This window comes from Salmo trutta, chromosome 1, assembly GCF_901001165.1.
Source record: "Salmo trutta chromosome 1, fSalTru1.1, whole genome shotgun sequence".
NCBI lineage: Eukaryota > Metazoa > Chordata > Actinopteri > Salmoniformes > Salmonidae > Salmo > Salmo trutta.
The window spans coordinates 33,045,796-33,065,766 of NC_042957.1; the positions used below are offsets into that span (position 1 = coordinate 33,045,796).

General features: G+C 48.9%; 1 protein-coding gene across 2 annotated transcripts in view; it reads left to right on the forward strand.

The window, feature by feature from the left end:
* The window catches only part of LOC115194308 (midasin), a 43,960-nt gene that overhangs the window by 4,752 nt on the left and 19,237 nt on the right, over positions 1 to 19,971 (forward strand). For both annotated transcript variants that reach the window (XM_029753931.1, XM_029753940.1), the window contains exons 11-55: positions 56 to 137; positions 642 to 737; positions 848 to 960; positions 3,353 to 3,501; positions 3,623 to 3,683; positions 3,814 to 4,028; positions 4,263 to 4,366; positions 4,497 to 4,641; positions 4,816 to 4,912; positions 5,021 to 5,134; positions 5,260 to 5,407; positions 5,517 to 5,624; positions 5,797 to 5,948; positions 6,647 to 6,825; positions 6,952 to 7,160; positions 8,731 to 8,877; positions 8,970 to 9,111; positions 9,285 to 9,419; positions 9,907 to 10,045; positions 10,245 to 10,383; positions 10,615 to 10,745; positions 10,941 to 11,079; positions 11,195 to 11,324; positions 11,558 to 11,815; positions 12,005 to 12,202; positions 12,426 to 12,634; positions 12,924 to 13,046; positions 13,207 to 13,404; positions 13,516 to 13,623; positions 14,137 to 14,325; positions 14,424 to 14,513; positions 14,681 to 14,944; positions 15,245 to 15,512; positions 15,864 to 16,023; positions 16,454 to 16,570; positions 16,659 to 16,867; positions 16,969 to 17,117; positions 17,327 to 17,526; positions 17,646 to 17,875; positions 18,003 to 18,116; positions 18,302 to 18,431; positions 18,675 to 18,781; positions 18,910 to 19,043; positions 19,196 to 19,356; positions 19,597 to 19,717. In XM_029753931.1, the coding sequence (XP_029609791.1) occupies positions 56 to 137; positions 642 to 737; positions 848 to 960; positions 3,353 to 3,501; positions 3,623 to 3,683; positions 3,814 to 4,028; positions 4,263 to 4,366; positions 4,497 to 4,641; positions 4,816 to 4,912; positions 5,021 to 5,134; positions 5,260 to 5,407; positions 5,517 to 5,624; positions 5,797 to 5,948; positions 6,647 to 6,825; positions 6,952 to 7,160; positions 8,731 to 8,877; positions 8,970 to 9,111; positions 9,285 to 9,419; positions 9,907 to 10,045; positions 10,245 to 10,383; positions 10,615 to 10,745; positions 10,941 to 11,079; positions 11,195 to 11,324; positions 11,558 to 11,815; positions 12,005 to 12,202; positions 12,426 to 12,634; positions 12,924 to 13,046; positions 13,207 to 13,404; positions 13,516 to 13,623; positions 14,137 to 14,325; positions 14,424 to 14,513; positions 14,681 to 14,944; positions 15,245 to 15,512; positions 15,864 to 16,023; positions 16,454 to 16,570; positions 16,659 to 16,867; positions 16,969 to 17,117; positions 17,327 to 17,526; positions 17,646 to 17,875; positions 18,003 to 18,116; positions 18,302 to 18,431; positions 18,675 to 18,781; positions 18,910 to 19,043; positions 19,196 to 19,356; positions 19,597 to 19,717 (6,811 nt within the window). The remainder of the gene's footprint in view (positions 1 to 55; positions 138 to 641; positions 738 to 847; positions 961 to 3,352; positions 3,502 to 3,622; positions 3,684 to 3,813; positions 4,029 to 4,262; positions 4,367 to 4,496; positions 4,642 to 4,815; positions 4,913 to 5,020; positions 5,135 to 5,259; positions 5,408 to 5,516; positions 5,625 to 5,796; positions 5,949 to 6,646; positions 6,826 to 6,951; positions 7,161 to 8,730; positions 8,878 to 8,969; positions 9,112 to 9,284; positions 9,420 to 9,906; positions 10,046 to 10,244; positions 10,384 to 10,614; positions 10,746 to 10,940; positions 11,080 to 11,194; positions 11,325 to 11,557; positions 11,816 to 12,004; positions 12,203 to 12,425; positions 12,635 to 12,923; positions 13,047 to 13,206; positions 13,405 to 13,515; positions 13,624 to 14,136; positions 14,326 to 14,423; positions 14,514 to 14,680; positions 14,945 to 15,244; positions 15,513 to 15,863; positions 16,024 to 16,453; positions 16,571 to 16,658; positions 16,868 to 16,968; positions 17,118 to 17,326; positions 17,527 to 17,645; positions 17,876 to 18,002; positions 18,117 to 18,301; positions 18,432 to 18,674; positions 18,782 to 18,909; positions 19,044 to 19,195; positions 19,357 to 19,596; positions 19,718 to 19,971) is intronic.

Below are 19,971 nucleotides of genomic sequence, written 5' to 3' on the forward strand. Positions count from 1 at the left end.
AACTCCTCTGTCTATCATTGTCATATTTATGTAACCTCGACACTATATTTTACAGGGACCTGCTGAAATGGTGTGATAGGATCAGCAGTAACTTTGACAGCACCTCGTCTGCCACCGCTCAACATGTCTTTCTGGAGGTAAGCCTCGAGTCACAGCACAGGCTGGCATTGCAATGTTATTGCCCACCTGCCATATTTACTTTGCTAATGAAGCTTTCTGGCTTGAACCGGCTTAAATCGGAGATCGTTATTCACCACTGTTCATTGGGCACTCTGTAACTTAGAACTCTGCGTGGAACTGAGGAGTTCTAGGGACCGGTAAGATTATAACCCAATCTTGGTTCGGAAAGAAAATCCTGCAGCTGCGCTAGCACTCGATGTCTTTAACACTTTGTCATAGCTGTTTCGGGTTAGCCTCGTGAACCAGAATGTGCTGCTGATCAGGATGGTTGAGCAAGGCTAGTTTAGGATAGACTATGGATAGATTCATTGGCATAGCACAATGTATCTTTGAATGGAAAAATCAATGTAGCTGTAACGGTCTCAGAAACATTTAACAGTTTGACATTTAACAGTTTGACTGCCCCCCACACCACACCGCTCTTCTTTACTGTACTGTTTTGTGGCTTTCCCCCCTTTTAGGCCCTAGACTGCTTCACGGCCATGCTACCCCGACCAGAGAGTAGGCTACGCATGGCTGAGGTCATCGGGAGCAAGCTCAACATCTCCAAAGAGAAGGTAAGTGCGGCACCACTGGAAATGACGGGCCACTGCCCGACAAAGTGGGCCATTTGGGACTCAGACATTGTGATTGTTTGTTGTTGACGTGATGGTCGTGTGCCCCTCAGGCCGCACATTTCTGCCAGATGTACAAGCCTGGCATCTCTGGGACGGAGTCGGAGGCCTTGGTGGGCAGAGTGACCCTGGAACGGAAGCAGAATGAAGTGGTCCGCATCTGCAAGTAAGTCAGCAAACTGTGTGACCTAAAATAACATTTGGTGGCATCTGATGCATCCCGATTTGTTTAAGCCAGTGAAGTAGCCGGCCGCATAAGGGTTAGTAGTCAGTTATTTGGCTGGCAGCTGGGGCTTATGGAACGCACTAGGTCAGGCTGCCAGCGCTGTCAGTATGTGCACATAATCTCTCTGTTTTACACAATATAATCACTGTGCCAGGCCAAACACTTACCCATCCTGGGGAACAGCCAAGTAGACTCCCCGCTGGTTGATGGAATACACTTTTAATTGATCCCTACAGATGTCGGATCTTAACGTGATCACGCTTTTGTTGCCGAGAATTTTCCTGCTGCATCAGGGAATTCAAATGAGCCTGTTGAGTCCCTGGAAAAAGTGTCAGTGTGGGTTCGATTCCGACCCGCACCCTTCTGGCACAAATAACTCAATTGCCCTGATTTACTTGATTTATTTACACCTTTCAAATATGGACAGTCCAGGGATATTTTACCCCCCGATCCTGCTAAGAAATGACCACGCCAGACACTTTTGGATAACAGAAATGGGAAACATGTTGGCTACACCAACGTTAGTTTCCATTCACGCAGTGTCGGGTAAATTGTCACAGTAGGAAATCTATTACGTATTGACGTTTTAACAAGCTGGCGATGGTTGCAATAAATCCCTTGTTATTTGATTATATTCCAATAGGTTACATTCTGTAGGCTCGGGGCTCTCCAATCCCATTCCTGTAGAGCTACCCTCCTGTTAGAGGGTAGCTCTACAAAAACCAACAGGACGGTAGCTCTCCAGGAACATGTTGGTGTGCCCTGTGTTAGCCTATCCATTGTCACATATTGAACGGTGTTAAAAGAAAAACGATAATAAGCTAGTTGATGAGCTGATTGGGCCATCAGTTGATTGACAGATGTAGTGGTACTGTAGAACGATACAATTTCCTCCAGTGTGGATGCTCGTCCACGTTTCGTAGTCTATGTATCATTTGTCAATATAGTTTTGGTCTTAGGCGTGGATTGAAAGCCTGTATTGTGTGAACGCCTGTATTAATGTTTCGTAACGCTGTCAAGATGTTTATGCACTTGAGCCTATCCTAAGACGATTTTGTTGAGCTGAAGCATTTTTCTTTGTGTAAATTATTAGAATATTCGTCTTCTTAAATGAATGCTATTTACTTGTAGGCCTAATGTATGCCGCACTATATCGCTGGGCGCAAACTCGCAGTTGGAGCGCGCTGCTTAGACCACAATGCTACGGCAGGCAGTAAGAATACCGATGGAACGTGGGAGCGTCGTTTTTTTTAATCATTTTGTTTTAAGCGTTCCCCTAACCACAGATCCAACCTTAACCACTCGGAATGAATGCCTAAACTGTTAACCTTTTCGAGTTGTTTCTGTTTTAACCCTGTGACCACGCGGAATGAATGCGTCAAAAATAGTCCTTCATCCACGAGTCAAAGGGCGGTGGGCCGGATTCGAACCTACGCCGACTCTGGCATATGTGTGCCAGGGTCAGTGGCTGTAACCAGACATGCACTGAGGAAACTGTTCATTTATTCTGCCTGTTGCTTGCCTTCAACATACAGTACCAGTCAAAAGTTTGGACCCACCTACTCATTCAAGGTTGTTTTTCTTTATTTGTCCTATTTTCTACATTGTAGAATAATAGTGAAGACATCAAAGCTATGAAATAACACATATGGAGTCATGTAGTAACCAAATTCTAAATATTTCTTCAGATATTCAAATCCTCCCGCTGAAGGATTATTTTCCTTCCGCTGAAGGATTATTTTCCTCCTGCGGCGAAAGGGGTCAAATTAAGATCCGACATCTTTAACGACACACTCTGATAAACCAGCAAATATTCCAAGCCTCCGCATATGACTAAAAACATGTGGATTCTTCCTTTCCAAACCTGTCAGATCTATTGTACCCGGCTCTAAATCCCGAAGAAAGCAAATGCACATTTGTTTTTGAAAGGCATTTGCTAAATAGAAATACAATCGGCAATTTCCGCAATAAGATAGCATAGGCCTAATTGTGGATTTCATGCGTTATTAGGTCTTTTGACCTTGTTTTATGCATTTGCATGTTACATTTACATTTTACATTTTAGTCATTTAGCAGACGCTCTTATCCAGAGCGACTTACAGTAGTGAATGCATACATTTCATAGATTTTTTTTTTTTTCTTCCCGTACTGGCCCCCTGTGGGAATCGAACCCACAACCCTGGCGTTGCAAACACCATTGCAAACACCATGCTCTACCAACTGAGCCACAGGGAGGCCTGTTGAAAGCATTCTAGGGAAAACTTGAGTGAAAGCATAACCTAACCTATATGTGTATATATAAATATATATATGTGTGCCTCCATGTGTACAGCGAGAAGCAGACATTTGCTGCCACGCGACCCTCTGCGGTGCTTTTGGAACAGCTAGCTGTGTGTGTTACCAAGGGGGAACCCATCCTCCTGGTTGGTGAGACGGGCACGGGCAAGACGTCCACTGTGCAGTACCTGGCTGGACTCACTGGTGAGACACACAACACTGCCAGGAAGCTCCTCTCAGACAACATGGTACAATGGGAACCCACTAACCACCACTTCTGTTCGCCTCCTGTCTTCGCTCCCTCTCCTCTCTCCTCTCTCTCCAGGACACAGGTTACGGGTGGTGAATATGAACCAGCAGAGCGACACAGCTGACCTGCTAGGAGGGTAAGTGAATTACAACAGAAGACCTAGCTAGTCCTTTTCTTATATGACCTTTCACCTATACCGGCATATTCAGACTGGGAAAATGCCTGTGTTGGTACTGAGTATCCATATTCTCTTCCCCGATCTGCAGGTATAAACCAGTGGACCACAAGCTGATCCTGCTGCCCCTGCGTGAGGCCTTCGAGGACGTGTTCTCCCAGACGTACTCCCGCAAGCAGAACCTGACCTTCCTGGGCCACGTGCAGACCTGCTTCAGGGGCAAGCGCTGGCCGGACCTGCTCAAGCTCATGGACCACGTCTGCAAGTCGGCCCTCGGCAAGTCGGAGCTGCAGGAGAAGAACAATGGTACCGTCACCCACTTTTTAGACGTTGTTTGTGTCCTAAGCGGCACCCTATTCCCTTGGGGATCTGGTCGAAAGTAGTGCACTATTGAGAGAATAGGGAGCCATTTGGGGAACTACGACAGAAGTACCTTAAACCCCTCTCATCTTGAATAGCTTAGCCGTACTCTCACTGTGACAGCGACGTGAGCGTTGCCTCAGGCTATTCTCACTGTGTGGTTTTGTGTGTCTCCTCCAGCTGCCTTGCTGCAGGACCAGTGGGAAGCCCTGGCTGTGAGGCTGGCTCAAACCCAGCAGCAGATCAGAGCCTGTGAGACCACACTGGTCTTTGCCTTCGTGGAGGTAATGGCTTACCTAAAGCCTCTCCTTTCTTACACATATACACACACACACACACACACGCTACACATCCCTGTCGCTCACCAACCTGTTATTATGATGCTAAACTCTGTGTGTGTCTATCTTTCTACAGGGGACTCTGGCCCAGGCGGTGAAGAAAGGAGAGTGGATCCTGCTGGATGAGATGAACCTGGCTGCAGCAGAGACCCTGGAGTGTCTGAGTGGTCTGCTGGAGGGCACCGCCGGCTCTCTGGTGCTGCTGGACCGCGGAGACACTGGTGAGGCTCCCACCGCTCTCCGTAGCATGTTATGACATGTTATAACACTATTATATTACATGTAATAAATGACTTATTATTCTCATGATTTTGGTCATAAAGTTATTAGTTGATCATGACCTTGGAAATCACTTTGATGCTGACCAGAATAAAACTCCACCTTTTTTTGCACAGAGCCCCTGGTTCGCCATCCAGACTTCCGTCTCTTTGCCTGCATGAACCCAGCGACTGACGTGGGGAAGAGGAACCTGCCCTTGGGCATCAGAAACAGGTGGGAACAAGAGAGAACCAGGCCTGGTGTGGGCCTGAAATGTCTTTAACTTACCGACAACCCCTACTAATGGTGGTTTGACTTTGTAACCGTTGTCTTTTTCTCCAGGTTCACTGAGCTGTATGTGGAAGAGCTGGAGAACAAGGGAGACCTGCTCATCCTGGTGTCTGACTACCTGAAAGGATTGAACCCTAATAAAAACGTCATCAACGGCATCATAAGGTCAGGGGTCATAACACCAGACTGTCGTAGCCATCACGTGGCTCATGGAGTTCCCGCAAAAGCACGTTGAATGTCGTGTCATATTGATTGCTGACTTGATTGATTGGATTATTTTGTCGATGCAGCTTTTACCTGGCGGTGCGTGAAGAGGCGACCTCCAAGCTGGTGGACGGGACAGGACACCATCCCCACTACAGCCTGCGTACCCTCTGCAGGGCGCTGAAGTACGTGGCAGCCAACCCCTGCCACAGCGTCCAGCGCTCTCTCTACGAGGTAGGAGGCCAAAGGCTCCGTCACTGTTGATATCCTCAGTAACGTCATTGATTTAGATGGGACCATAGGTTCAGATGTCACCAGATTCTCCATTGGTGTCTTTCTCCAGGGCTTCTGTCTGAGTTTCCTCACCCAGCTGGACCGCAGCTCCCATCCCACGGTCCAGAAACTGGTGTGTCAACACATCATGGGGGGAAACGTCAGGTGTCTGAAGCAGGTAAAACAGCAGTCCCGTACAATGACTAATTAGGTCCGGAGACATTTATGCGATGCCGATTTCTGAGTGTTTTGAACATTTTTAAAGGCACAATCTGGGGTCATTTCAAGTGCTTAATTAATCATGAGTTCACGAGTGAGCCGTGTCTCCTGATCTGTGTGTTTTCCCCCAGCCCATCCCGGAGCCCACTGGGCGACCCTGCATCCAGATGGAAGGCTACTGGGTTTCCCAGGGGGAGATGGAGCCAGCCCTGGACCCCAGCTACATTCTGACCACCTCCGTCAAGCTCAACCTGCGCGACCTGGCCAGGGTGGTGTCCGCCGGGTAGGCAAACTGACCCGCTGCCGTCAATCAACCTAGTCAATATCCGTGGAGCCCAGAACCATTTATTTAGTTGGGCCAATGACGTTTCTGCGTTGTGATGCGTTTTGCGTGACACGTCAACGTTCTATGGCAGCCATGTTATCTCCGCATTTAACATTACATGGGGGATATTAGGAAAAAAGTCCTATAAAACTGATGGCTCTGGAAGAGCCTGGTCATAGTAGCCACTATCTGACTGCTGTATTCAGGGTTGATTCTGTTTCTTTAAAGGGAAATTGTGTTGTCAACCTGAGCGTCACACGAGTTGTGTTAGCGAAATATTAGTTGCGTCATCACTCGCTGCTGCCATAAAGACGGCGTGGCTGGTTTTCACACGTCGTTGCGTTTCCATGCCCACACCAAACGGGTCAATCGTCCCCCCACTAAGTGCTTGATTGTTTCTCTGCCCTTCATTAATTCGGTCCTCTCTGGACACATGGGCTTGCATCCCAGGTGGCACCCTGTTCCCTACGTAGTGCGCTACTTCTGACCAAAACCCTAGGCGCCATTTGGGACACGGCCATGGCCTCTACACTCGAGGCCAAGGAAAATCAATCAACTCCTCTTCCACGAATTGCGCAGTGGGACACGGCTACAAACAGACGGTACCAAAAGCCAGTAGAAGTGTTGTGTTGATGTGTTTCTGTTTTGTTCTTCAGGAGCCACCCGGTCCTGATCCAAGGAGAGACCTCGGTGGGAAAGACCAGCCTGATCAGGTGGATAGCGGCCGCCACGGGGAACCAGTGTGTGAGGATCAACAACCACGAGCACACAGACATCCAGGAGTACATCGGCTGCTACTCCTCTGACGGCAGGGGCAAGCTGGTCTTCAAAGAGGGTACGGCCAGTTCCATGCTGTAGCCCTGCAGTGTCTCACACAGCCTGTAGTAAACACTCTGTTCATGATTACGGTGTAATGTCGTGTGTGTGTGTGTGTGTCTCTCTGTGTATGCTTCCCCTACAGGCGTTCTGATTGACGCCATGAGAAAAGGCTACTGGATCATTTTAGATGAATTGAACTTGGCCCCTACAGACGTCCTGGAGGCCCTGAACAGACTGCTGGACGACAACAGGGAGCTGTTTGTCGCAGAGACACAGGAAGTGGTCAAAGCTCATCCCCGATTCATGCTGTTCGCTACCCAGAATCCTCCTGGTTTCTACGGAGGCAGAAAGGTACGCGTCACTCAGGCCATAGTGGGATATTAAGATTCAATTGGGATAGTGTAGTTTGGCTATTTCAAGCAAGCACACAGAGTACGATGTGATCTCTCCCTTAAGAGAGTCAAAGTGGGATAGTGATAGTGTAGCAGTGTTAATTTCATCAACAAAAATTGTGACAAGAATATTTGTCAAACACACTTTTTTTTTTGTGGCAATTGACAAGACTATAACTGAGTAAATAGACCCAGAAAAAACTTTAACTAAACAAAATAGATTTTTAATTTCCGTTGGCTAAAAGATGAGTCAAAATTGTCTCTAACTAAAATCTAACTACTAAGTAGACTGGACAATAGTTTTTAGAGAGATTGAGAGCTTCTCAGTGATAAGCACAATATTAATATTAGCAGCCCTGATGTGGAGCGCAGTTTTGTTCAGCAGTGAGAAGGACACGGCCACACCTGGTACACACAGCCTACTGTACATCAGCTGGTGAGCTGCGGAGGAGCAAGCGAGGAGTGTGGGCAGACAGGCTCCGCCTCCGATTATACACATTGCCAGGCGACTGTCTTGCTTCCCCGTAGCTAACCAATCACCTCCAGCCTTCTAGTTAACTACCCTTTCGCCGGGTTAAGAAACACAAGCTGCTTTACAAAATTCAAAACAATAGCAGCATTGAGTTTAATAGTAAAACAACAGTGCAGCTATGTTTTTCGCTCCCTTGAGTATAGAAAAGTAGGCGGTCTTTGTAATTTGTAGTCTCGCTCAACCCTCCCACTTTCCCCACTGATTTTCATAGCCAGGTTATGCAGCCATATCTCCCTCTTTTCCTCCGAGAAAACATCTTCATTCTACCCCTTAGGCTAATTCTAGCCCGTAGGCTAACCCAAGGCGCTTTCAGCAGGACGCAACGTTTTGGAATGTTCAGATAGAAATATGCTATCTAGAACAAACATGCCTTTCTGACACATTGAATACGGAACAACTTTGGCTCTATTCATGGAATTTCTATCTGCAACGTTTGAGGATATTTTGCAAAGAACGTGGCCCTGGTAACATTACCAGTAGCCTACGTGAAAACATTTAGTGGCACAAAAATAAAGGAAAAGGGATAGCAAGCTATTTATTGACTAAATCCCTCTAGCCACTTCACTATATCTGACTGGGTAAATCACTTTCTCGAGCACTGGGACTTCAGCGATAGGGACTCGTGACTCGACCGACCATTGGTGACTCGGACTCGATTACAGGGGACACTCTTGCTCTCACTCTCTTCTGTGTGTCCCTGTTTGTTTTGTATGTAATGTGCAGTATCTAAGCTGAATTCGGGAATATAAAATTCTTGTATATGTTAGTCATATTTCTGCTGTTGGGACGAGAATAGGATGTTATGCAGTTGGACAAGGCTATGACAAGGCTATGTATGTTTGTGCACATGGATTAACTAGACTAAATCATTATTGAAACGACATGATATTTTAGTCAGAAATCTAAAAATAAAAAAAAGAGTGTCAAAAACAAACGCTGCGGTGTAGTTTGACAGGCCGAGTCTCATTGATTGCAATGTAATCTTACCCCCCGTCAGGTGCTGTCCAGGGCCTTCAGGAATCGCTTTGTGGAGCTTCACTTTGACGAGTTGCCCAGTGACGAGCTAGAGACCATCCTCTGCCAGAGATGTAGTCTCCCTCCGTCCTACTGCTCCAAGCTGGTCAAGGTCATGCAGGATCTCCAGGTGAGTGTCACACATTTGACCTCCCTTTCACATGCTAACTCATTGCTTTTGGCATTAAGGTAATGCTGTTGTGTGTGTGTGTGTGTGTGTAGTCTCTTCGCAGGGGATCCACAGTGTTTGCTGGGAAACATGGCTTCATCACCCTGAGAGATCTGTTCCGCTGGGCCGACCGCTATCGGCTGGAGGAGCAGACGGACGCCTCCCGCGATTGGCTGCAGCATTTAGCTGATGATGGTAAGGCCCAATCGAATCACACCCCTATCTTACGCAAAATGAACATTTTCGTTTTTTGTCTCTTGCTTTTTCCGTGCCTTTTTTTTGTTTTTGTCGATGACACATCCACTTCATATAATGTAATCAAACCCTGTCTCTCTTTCTTTCTCTCTCTCTCTCTCTCTCTCTCTCAGGGTTCATGCTGCTGGCTGGGCGAGTGAGGAAGCCAGAGGAGGCCGCCACCATCCAGTCTATCCTGGAGAAACACTTCAAGAGGACGGTGAACCCTGACAGCCTGTTCTCAGAGGAGCAGCTCACCACACAGTTTAGTGAGTAGAGCAGAGCCTGGTTCACACAGACAACAATTGAACCACAACCCAACTGAGTGCGTGACCCTGTTCGTTCACAGCCAATTCATATTGGAGGAGAGTGTCAACGACACAGGAAAGCATTCAACTAAAACTATCATGTCGAAAGTGCAGAATGTGGCATGGAGAATGTTTAATATGCGAGTGCATGTAAGAGGGACCACAAATTACCCACGGTTGTTACGTACTCAATATGTACTTCAGGGTGTACTTCAAGGTGTATATATCACTGTTCTCCATTATTTGGGGACAATAGTGTGTGAACATGAAAATTGAGTGTGAAGTGGATGGAATGTGGGTCACGTGGCGCTGTCCTTCTCAACTGGAATGACACCACCTCCCTTTGCGTAACGTACCCCAATGATTTCAATCAAGTTTAGTAGGCCATTTTTTTTGTTTTATCGGTCAGTGTGTCCGAAGAATTCATCTGGGTTATTGTGATTGGCAGGTCCGTCCGTGGACAGCATCGCGGGAGTGCCTGAGGAGTTCCGTCACGTGGTGTGGACGCGGGGGATGAGGAGACTGGCCGTGCTGGTGGGACGGGCCCTGCGTTTCGGGGAGTCTGTTCTGTTGGTGGGAGACACTGGGTACGATTCATACGGAGTCCCTGATTGTCCATTTTGAATTAGAAATAGAATTTCCAAAGCAAGCATGATAAAGTGAATGGCTCGGTAGTACCTACAGAACGACAAATCTCTGTGTCTACATATCCGGAGGCCACTGCATTACAGTATTAGCCTCCAGAATGAAAGATCAGTTAGGACGTAAGTTCCTCTCTCCCCCCAGGTGCGGTAAGACCACTATCTGCCAGCTCTTTGCTGCGTTGGCCGGACAGAAGTTCTTCTCCCTCAACTGTCACCTGCACATGGAGACGTCTGACTTCCTGGGCGGCCTGCGCCCTGTCAGACACACTGGGACGCAGCAGGTAGATGGATACTACACTGATATTGGGCACAATCTAAACGAACTATGAACGTATAAGGCTTAATGAAGCCATCATAAACTCTTCGTAAGGCATTTTTAACTTATTAATTGAGGTAAAAAAATTAATTAAATAAAGTGATGCTGTATTGGTAAAGATAATGCCGTCACAAATGATAATGCAACAGATAATGCAGTCCCACTGACCCCCTCCTGTCGTCGTGTGTTGGTACAGGCGGACGCCGAGGACGGCAGGTTGTTTGAGTGGCACGACGGGCCCCTGGTCCTGGCCATGAGAGAGGGTGGGGTGTTCCTCATGGACGAGATCTCCCTGGCTGACGACTCTGTGTTGGAGAGACTCAACAGGTACACACCCTGACTATGTTCCAGTATCGGCACTAGTATACGACTTAGAATCCTTCCCCAATACACGACTTCATTCTAAATGGAATGCTAGTGTGGATATGGGAATAGAGCCGCTTCCTCACAAGAATTAGCGTATAGCACTTCATTAGATAGCATTGACCTCTAAGCTCTGACCCTGCTCTCTGATTGGCTCAGTGTCCTAGAGACGGAGCAGTCTCTGGTGCTGGCAGAGAAAGGAAGTGGCGACGACGACGACGTGGAGGTGATTACAGCAGGGCAGAACTTCCGCCTGGTAGCCACAATGAACCCTGGGGGAGACTTCGGGAAGAAGGAGGTGAACAGTCTATATTCTATTATTTTCTAACTCTGTCTCTAAAGGACCACAAGCACGTTTGTTTTTTAGGTGAACGATCAGTCCAACTTGTTAACATTTCTCTGCGTGTGTCCAGCTCTCACCTGCGCTGAGGAACAGGTTCACAGAGATCTGGTGCCCCCAGAGCAACAGCCGCAGTGACCTGGTGCAGATCATCCAGCACAACCTGAGGACTGGCCTCTCATTGGACGATAGCGACCACCAAGGTACTCCTCTCCTCCACACACCACAGACATAATACAGCTATTCATCTAGGAGTAGGGTTTGGTAGGCTAGAATAGTCTGACCGCATATTTTATATGGTCTTCTCCAGTTTTTGTTGTGCTTTGCTTCAAATGTGTTGCACCCTCTGTGTTAATTTGGCGCCAGTACTTTCAATATCCGTTTTACTTCCTTTTTGTGGCCATCTCTCACCATGACCCTTTGACCCCCAACCCAGGAGGACACATCGCCGAGCTCATGCTGGACTTCATCGACTGGCTGACCGACCAGGACTTTGGGCGGCGCTGCGTGGTCAGCGTCAGGGACATCCTGTCCTGGGTCAACTTCCTCAACCTGGTGTGTGAGCGAGACGCCGACGGCTTCATGACCATGGGGGACGAGGGCGAGGAGGAGGCCGAGTGGGATCTCCGGCTGGACACGGTCACTGCCTTCATCCACGCAGCGTGCCTGGTCTACGTGGACGGCATCGGCTCAGGTCAGACACCGGGGCGCAGACTGTTGTTGACGTGTGGAATTAACAACAGCAAATGATCCGTTGCCAGATTTAGTTTTGCTTATGTGTGGCTAGAGTACACAGCACGTGGAAGACGCTGGCTGCTGTTGTGAGAGGCTTAGTAACTACTACAATCGTTTAATCTCACGCGTCCCTCCTATGATGTCACAGGGACCACGGCGTCTGCTGCGGAGAACGCCCTGGTGGCGCGCAGGGCCTGTCTGAGCTTCCTGCGTACCAAACTGGGTGGGATCACCAAGCTGGACCAGGAGATGCTAGACGCGCTGAGGGTCTACGACACCAGCCTGTCCAGGGAGCCCCACTGGGGGGACGACTTCTTTGGCATCGACCCCTTCTACATCCCCTCAGGTTGGTGGACACTTTGATCCTAGACGAGAGCATGGGCCATTGGTCAAAAGTAGTACGCTATATAGGGTGCCATAGGAAGCAAGACCGGAGCGTTTGGTTTAACGGATCTGTTTTTGTAAAACATCCTGCCGTTTCTGTGTGTCGTTGGCGATGAATGCGTTTACCTTTTTCGTTGATTTTGTTTCCTTTTTCCATCCGTTTTCCGTCCTTTTATTCTGATCAGGCCCGGAGAGGGAGAGCAGAAGCCTGACTGACTATGCCATAGCCGCAGGCACCACAGCAGTCAACGCCCAGAGGCTCCTACGGGCCCTGAAGCTGCAGAGACCTGTGCTGCTGGAGGGCTCCCCTGGAGTGGGCAAGACCAGCCTGGTGGCCGCCCTAGCAAAGGCTTCTGGGAACCACCTGGTCAGGATCAACCTCTCTGAGCAGACTGTAAGACGCTGTTCACTAACTTTCACTGGGGCTCTTGTGTTAATATAGAAGGCTTTACTATGATTATGCCAATTTCAAATGTTACATCAAGTTTCTGGATTCATATTTTGTATATGTGTATGCTATATAGTATTATTATGTCATTTCTGAACTTTCAACTTCAGTTACATGTTGTACTGGTATACATTTATGAGATTGTGAAATTAAATGAGCAAGGAATTAACAACACAGTAATGGACAAGTGGAAGAACTTTTAACCTATGTACGATGTCATATCCTTTCCTGACAGGATGTGACAGACCTGTTTGGGACAGACCTGCCTGTGGAGGGAGGAAAAGGGGGAGAGTTTGCATGGCGGGATGGCCCTCTCCTGGCTGGACTGAAGGCTGGACACTGGATTGTCCTGGACGAGGTGGGGGGCTCTCACTGTTTTTTGTTATTAACTCCCCAGCAAATAGACATTTGTATAAACTTACTCGAATTTGTGTTGTTTTTAGGTGATATAAATGAAATGTTTCGGAGAAGAATAGCGTTTTTTTTTTTTTTAATGACACGTCTATTTTTCTGCGTAGTTAAACTTGGCATCACAGTCAGTCCTGGAGGGGTTAAACGCCTGCTTTGACCACCGCGCTGAGATCTACATCCCAGAGCTGGGCATGAGCTTCCAGGTACAACACGAGAAGACCAAGATCTTTGGCTGCCAGAACCCCTTCACTCAAGGAGGGGGGCGCAAGGGCCTGCCCAAATCCTTCCTCAACAGATTCACTCAGGTAAGTGATTAAAGAGCCGGTGTTTTAGATATATTATGTAATGATACATTGAATATATTGTAGTCATTTGGGGGGGGGAAAAATAAACAGACATTTCACGTATTTTCTCAGGTGTTTGTGGATCAACTGACCAGTGAGGACATGGAATTCATAGGAGACTCAATCTTCCCGAACATTGACAATCAGATCATCTCTAAAATGGTGCAGTTCAACAACCGGGTAGGTAGAGCCGTCCTGTTACACCGACCCCCCCCCCCCCCCCATTCAGTCCTTTTCAACTCTTTGTTATTCTGGCTCTCTGTGACCGTTGGGGAGGTGACGTGTGTCCATATTTGACCTCGCGGCCAAGGTCAATGCCCGCCAGCCTGTAGAGCTGCGGCCGATGTTCCTCACATTCAGTGCCATTAGTGCATGGCGAAGTGACCAAAAAACACGTTGTCCTTGTCCAATGGGTCACTGTAGTCATCTGATTTTATGTTGAGGACTTGTTTGATAGAGAATCAATTCTGTTTTTGTTTTTTCCACCTGTAATGTCATGAAGTAACTGAGCCCCCCCTCCGCCCCCATTTCTTTGTTGGCCACCATATTTCTCCAAGTCCGTTTTTGCTGTCTTAAACACCATTTTGTCCAGCCACTCATATTCCTTAACTGAGTTCCCCTAAAAAAACGCAGTAAAAAGAAACATTTCTGTTTTAATGGACAAAGTTGTATTGCATTCTTATTTTCTCACAGCTGGTCCATGAGGTGTCTGTGGAGAGGAAGTGGGGTCAGAGAGGAGGCCCCTGGGAGTTCAACCTGCGTGACATGTTCCGCTGGTGTCAGCTGATGCAGGCCGACCAATCGCCAGGGTTCTTCAACCCGGGTCAGCATGTGGGGTTGGTGTACGCTGATAGGATGAGGACCGAGGCAGACAAAGCCCAGGTATGTAGACTACAACTCCTGTGCATATGTAGCACCTTTACTCGGTGGGTTTGTGTACAAACTTCCTTTTTTATATCTTGACGTGTTTTTGTCTTCAGGTGCTGTCTGTGTTCAGGAAGGTGTTTGGTGAGGACTTTGAGCCTTACACCGGATCAAGACAATTCCACATCACTCCACTCAATCTGCAGGTCAGCCATGTTGCGAACTCCATCCAATTTTCGGTTGAAAGATATTATTATTATTGGAAGATATTATCAAGAAATGTTTTGATTGTACTGATAAAATGGTGTCATTCAGAGCTAATTATCGAGAAAGTGAATTGACCCTCTTCTCTGTCCTCCTCTCTCTCATCCAGGTGGGCTTCTCTGTGCTCCAGCGTAGCGGAGGTGCCCCTGTGGCCCTGGACCCTCCTCTGTCCATCACCCACCAGGCGCTGCGGCCCCTGGAGTCCCTGATGAAGTGTGTGGAGATGGGCTGGATGGCGGTGCTGGTGGGCCCCACGGCCAGCGGGAAGACCAGCCTGGTGCGCCTCCTGGCCCTGCTCACCGGACACCGCCTCCGCGTCATGGCCATGAACAGCGCCATGGACACCACCGAGCTGCTGGGAGGGTTCGAGCAGGTAACCAATCACAGAGAGACTTTTGAGAGGATCAGTTTGAGCAAGGCGACGAGCAGAGTAGTTATGTGATCAAGACACCTAATGAGTAGTCATTAGGAATACAAGGTGATTTTGTAGATCAGTGATTCTGTGCGGTCCCACTGCAATTTAGTTGAACACGCACACTATAAATGCTTCTTTGTAGCATCTTAGTGTTGAGTGTTGAGTTATAGTGCTGGTTGAGTTGGGATTGCAGCACGGGTCGGGTCGGCTCCCGTTTTTCCTTCCCAGAGTGCCGAGTTGGGTCTGTTCTCTTTCCAGGTGGACATCGTGCGGCCCTGGCAGCAGGTGCTGGAGAACGTGGACTACATCGTCGCCATGGTGACGCGGCGGGGTCTGATGTCGCTGGACGGGGCGGGGGTGCAGGACACCGAGTTCCTGTTGAAGACCTGGAGCCTGTTCTACCGCTGGCTGAAGGAGGAGGGGCTGGAGAGGACCGGCGGGGCGGTGACCTCGGAGGCGCTCAACAAACTGGAGGTCATCATCCTCCTGCTGCAGAAGCTCAACACCAAGCTCAAGGTGTTCACAGGTACGGTGTATTTGACACTTGACTTTGATTGAAGAACACAAACGGGCAGGAAGGTACAAGTGCATCTTCCTCGAGGTCGTGTCAGGACCAGGCAGCTCCCTCTGGAACAGACGATCGCTAGAGTCACGATAACCGTGTATGAGTAGTCGATTAATGAAATGTTTGAAGCAAGTCGTAAAGAAGGACAACACTGGGTCGTTGTACACTGGGTCGTTGTACACTGGGGCTGTGGGGAAACTAACCGTAGCATTTTGCTCACTGCACGTATCGTTGCTCGAGGAAAATATCTACCCGTCTTCGTGTGGTAAAGTAGTGTAACCTCTATGTTCTGTGTCCCCACCCTCTCTCCAGACATGTCCAAGCTGCAGATGGACTTCACCCTGCTGAAGGAGCGTCTGGCCCAGCTGCAGGACGGCTGGAGTAACGGAGGCTTTGAGTGGCTGGACGGAATGCTGGTGCAGGCCCTGCAGGCTGGGGATTGGCTGCTCATGGACAACGTCAACTTCTGCAGGTGAGAAATGGCCTGCATCTGAAATGATCACATTGAAGGAAAAGACACTGTTATATTTCTCAGGTAGTTCCTGAACCCCTTGGTTTGTGTTAACCCTTGGTTTGTGTTAACCCTTGGTTTGTGTTAACCCTTGGTTTGTGTTAACCCTTGGTTTGTGTTAACCCTTGGTTTGTGTTAACCCTTGGTTTGTGTTAACCCTTGGTTTGTGTTAACCCTTGGTTTGTGTTAACCCTTGGTTTGTGTTAACCCTTGGTTTGTGTTAACCCTTGGTTTGTGTTTAACCCTTGGTTTGTGTTAACCCTTGGTTTGAGTTAACCCTTGGTTTGAGTTAACCCTTGGTTTGAGTTAACCCTTGGTCTGATGCCGGATGCCACAAGAGTGTGTTGCAGATGGTAGACGTGTGGTAAATGGCTGTTGTGTTTGTGTTAAGTCCCTCTGTGTTGGACCGTCTGAATGCCCTGCTGGAGCCCGGCGGCTGTCTGACCATCAACGAGCGCGGGGTCATTGACGGAACCACCCCCTCCATCACCCCACACCCCAACTTCAGGTACAATACAAAAGGTTACACACACACACACACACACTCTGTTTGGATAGTCCAGTCTCAACTCATCACGTCTCCCCATCTCCTTTAGGTTGTTCCTGACCATGGACCCAATCCATGGAGCGATCTCCAGAGCCATGAGGAACCGAGGGGTAGAGATCTACATCCCAGGGGAACACGAGGGGGTCTGCTGGGACACGCTGGACCTGAAGACTGTTCTCCACACCGCCGGGGTGACCGGAGACTGTGTGTGTGACCTGCTGATCGAGATACACACCGACATCAAAGCTACCATCTGGGGTAAGCCCTGGGCACTGAGAGAAACCTCTCCAAAAGATGGAGGATATCAGTTAGATATCAGCTGGGGTTGGCATCTGACATGAATCTCTCTGTCCACCTAGACTCCCCTGCGTCATGCGTCTCCTCCCTGCTCCACGCTGCAGCCCTGCTGTCCTGCCAGCTGCAGAGAGGGGTGGACCTGCCCAGTGCCCTACAGCATGCCTGTGGTGAGGCCTACTCCCTCTGCCAACGCACCAACGCCAGCCAACAGGTACCAACCAACACCACCTTGTCTATTATAGACCACCGTATACCCTCAGCCAATCAGCCTTTTACTCTGTGATGTAGGATACCCCGGCGACCAGTCTAGATCTATGTAGTGACATCCCACTGTCCAATACGACTTCTATTCTCATATGTTTAAATTCTATCTTATTGATAAGCTTTACATGTTTTGCCCCCTGCTCTGTTTTGTTCCAGCAAGCCCAGGAGGTGATTGAGCGTCGCCTGTCCATCCTGGACACAGAGGACTGGGGCAGCGGGCTGCTGTGTGCCGGGGTGTGGCCCGACGGCTTCCCCTCCGCCCTGCTATCCACGGAGGACTCCTGCTTCTCCTCGGTCCTCCGCGACGGACAGGTCCTCTCCTTCTGCCTCAACACGCTCAGCATGCAGGGCAAGAGGTGAGAGACTCGTAGGTCACAGGTCGGGCCTGGAAAAACAGATTAGAACTAGGCCCCGGAGTTTTACCGGGTCTTATTGTAGCGATAATGCTACCGTTTGGATTGACGTGTGTCACCAGGAGCCGTCCGCTGAGCCTGTGTGACCTCCAGAGGGCGCTTCAGAGTGGGACAGCGCTGCACGAGGGTCTGGTGTTCTCCGGCGGCGTGGTGGACCTGGTGGAGGACGGTGACGCCCTACGCCTGCTACCCACCGCCGTCAGGCTGCTCATCGAAAGGGCCTCGCACTCCGACTGGATGCTCCGCACCGCCTGGCTCTCCAGCCTAGCCAAGAGCTACAAGCACGCCCCTGGTAGGGAGCTCCAGTCACTGCTCTTATTCCTATGTTTTTTTTAAATCCTTTTTGTAGCTTTGTAGCCGTCTGTCTGTGGTGCATGTTACTCTGAAGGACTTCTCTGAGATCCGTTTTATTGTTTCAGAGGTGGCACTGGTGCAGCTGGAGGCAGGGAACAGAGCTCTGAAGGCCATGTTCAGCAGCAAGCTGACTGTGAAGGGAAAGTGCCTCACTGAGCTGCTGCAACCACACAGCACAGGTAGGCTAAACAAACTCAATTCCTCAACATATACGTTATATACCGATTGTACCAACAAAAAAACCTCCCCGGCTATTTTCGAACACCCTCCAGCTCTTTTGCACAGATCTTACATACCATAACTCCCATCAAAACAATCCCTTTCCACAAATTGCACAGTTGACGTTAATGTCTGTTCTTGTTAGATGACTACAGGATTCTGGTGGACATGCGTTGGAACAAGCAGTACCTGGACATTCTGGCTAACACGTGCAACTTTGAGGACGAGGAGAGGTACATGGAGTTCATGGAGGCTCTCAACGCAGTGGCCAACAGGTATGTGTTCGGCTGTGTCCCATATTGGACCCTATTCCCTATATAGTGCACTGCTTTTTTTTTCTTCACCGGGGCGTATTGGGCTCCGGTCAAAACTAGTGCCTTTTTTATTTATATATATATATATATATATGGAGCCATTTGGGATTCGACCTCCGTCCGGTAGTCTGGATGTTTAGCGACTGGGTTTACATCGGTGGCTGTGGTTGCTGGGTAACCTGGGTGTGATGTGTGTCTTAACAGGATCATACTGTTGATGGACAGAGAGGAGAGGGCTGCGGTGGGGAGCTGTGCGATCAAGACATCAGCACACAACAGTGCGCTGAGGCTGGCCACTGCTTTCTCCAAAGGTACAGCTTCGTCTGTACAGTACACCACGTTGAACATATACTCGGTCAAGTATATAGTAATTGGGGGGGGGGGATTGTGGTAATATGAAGGTTTTAATATTGATGGTGTTTTGTTTTGACCGTTAAAGGGACGGTGGACATTGGTCGCCTGCCTCACCCAGTGCTGATGCACCTGCGCTCCTTCTTTGACCTGTGGGACACCTTCACGCTGCAGTCCGTGCAGACTGGACAACCCTACATATCTGACCACCTCATGTTCGAGGTTCGTCGTAACACCGTCGTAGTCATTGCATTTGAGTTTCTCTCATTCAGCAACCGTCGTCAACCTTGGCTTAACTTCTGTGTGTGTGTGTGTGTGCGTGCACACACACACAATCGAACGATAGTAATACATTGGATCTATGGTGTCCACAGATCCTGCAGCTGCTGCAGTGGAGAGACCGGTTCTGGCAGGTGTGTAACTCGCTGCCTGCCGACTCCCAGGGAGTGTCGGTCCTGTCGCTGCACTGGCAGTGGGTCCAGAAACACCTCATCCTCCGGCTGCCACAGCTGCTACTGGGAGATGGCACCCATGAGTGAGTGACGCCTTCCTTTTTTTACCCAGGAGTCAGCGTTAGAATCCTCCGATGGACTTTCTGGACATTTAGAATCAAACGCATTGGCAGTAAAAGTTGTCGCGTCGCCTGTTCCCTACATCGTCCACTACTTTTGACCAGAGTCAGCGTAGTAATAACGGTCATTGGGGAGGCGGACTTTGTGTTTTTTGGCTGCAATGCAATGACTGACGACAACCCTGTGCTGCCCTGCTGTTCCAGTGGTCAGCGGGAGCTCCAGACGGTGTCAGCTGCCATCCAGACCGTCCTGTCCACCTCTGTTACCGTGGCCACCGCCCTGAAGGGGATCCAGAAGACCCTGGGGAAACCCCTTCCATTCAAGGTACAGAGGAAGAGCGAGAGCATTCAATCCACTATGACAAACACCTTTACACTGTCCTAACTGTTATTGGCAGTCAAGTGGAGTAGAGGTGCTAACTGAAGTTGAACTCTCCATTTAAAAAAAACGAAAAAAACATCTATGATTTATTGTAAAAGTTAAAACATTGCGTAACGGTATTTGTCAGACACCTTCATCGGGTAGAGTTCATGGAGATCGTCCATGTTATATGATGCTGTCTCCCTCTCCGTCTCCCA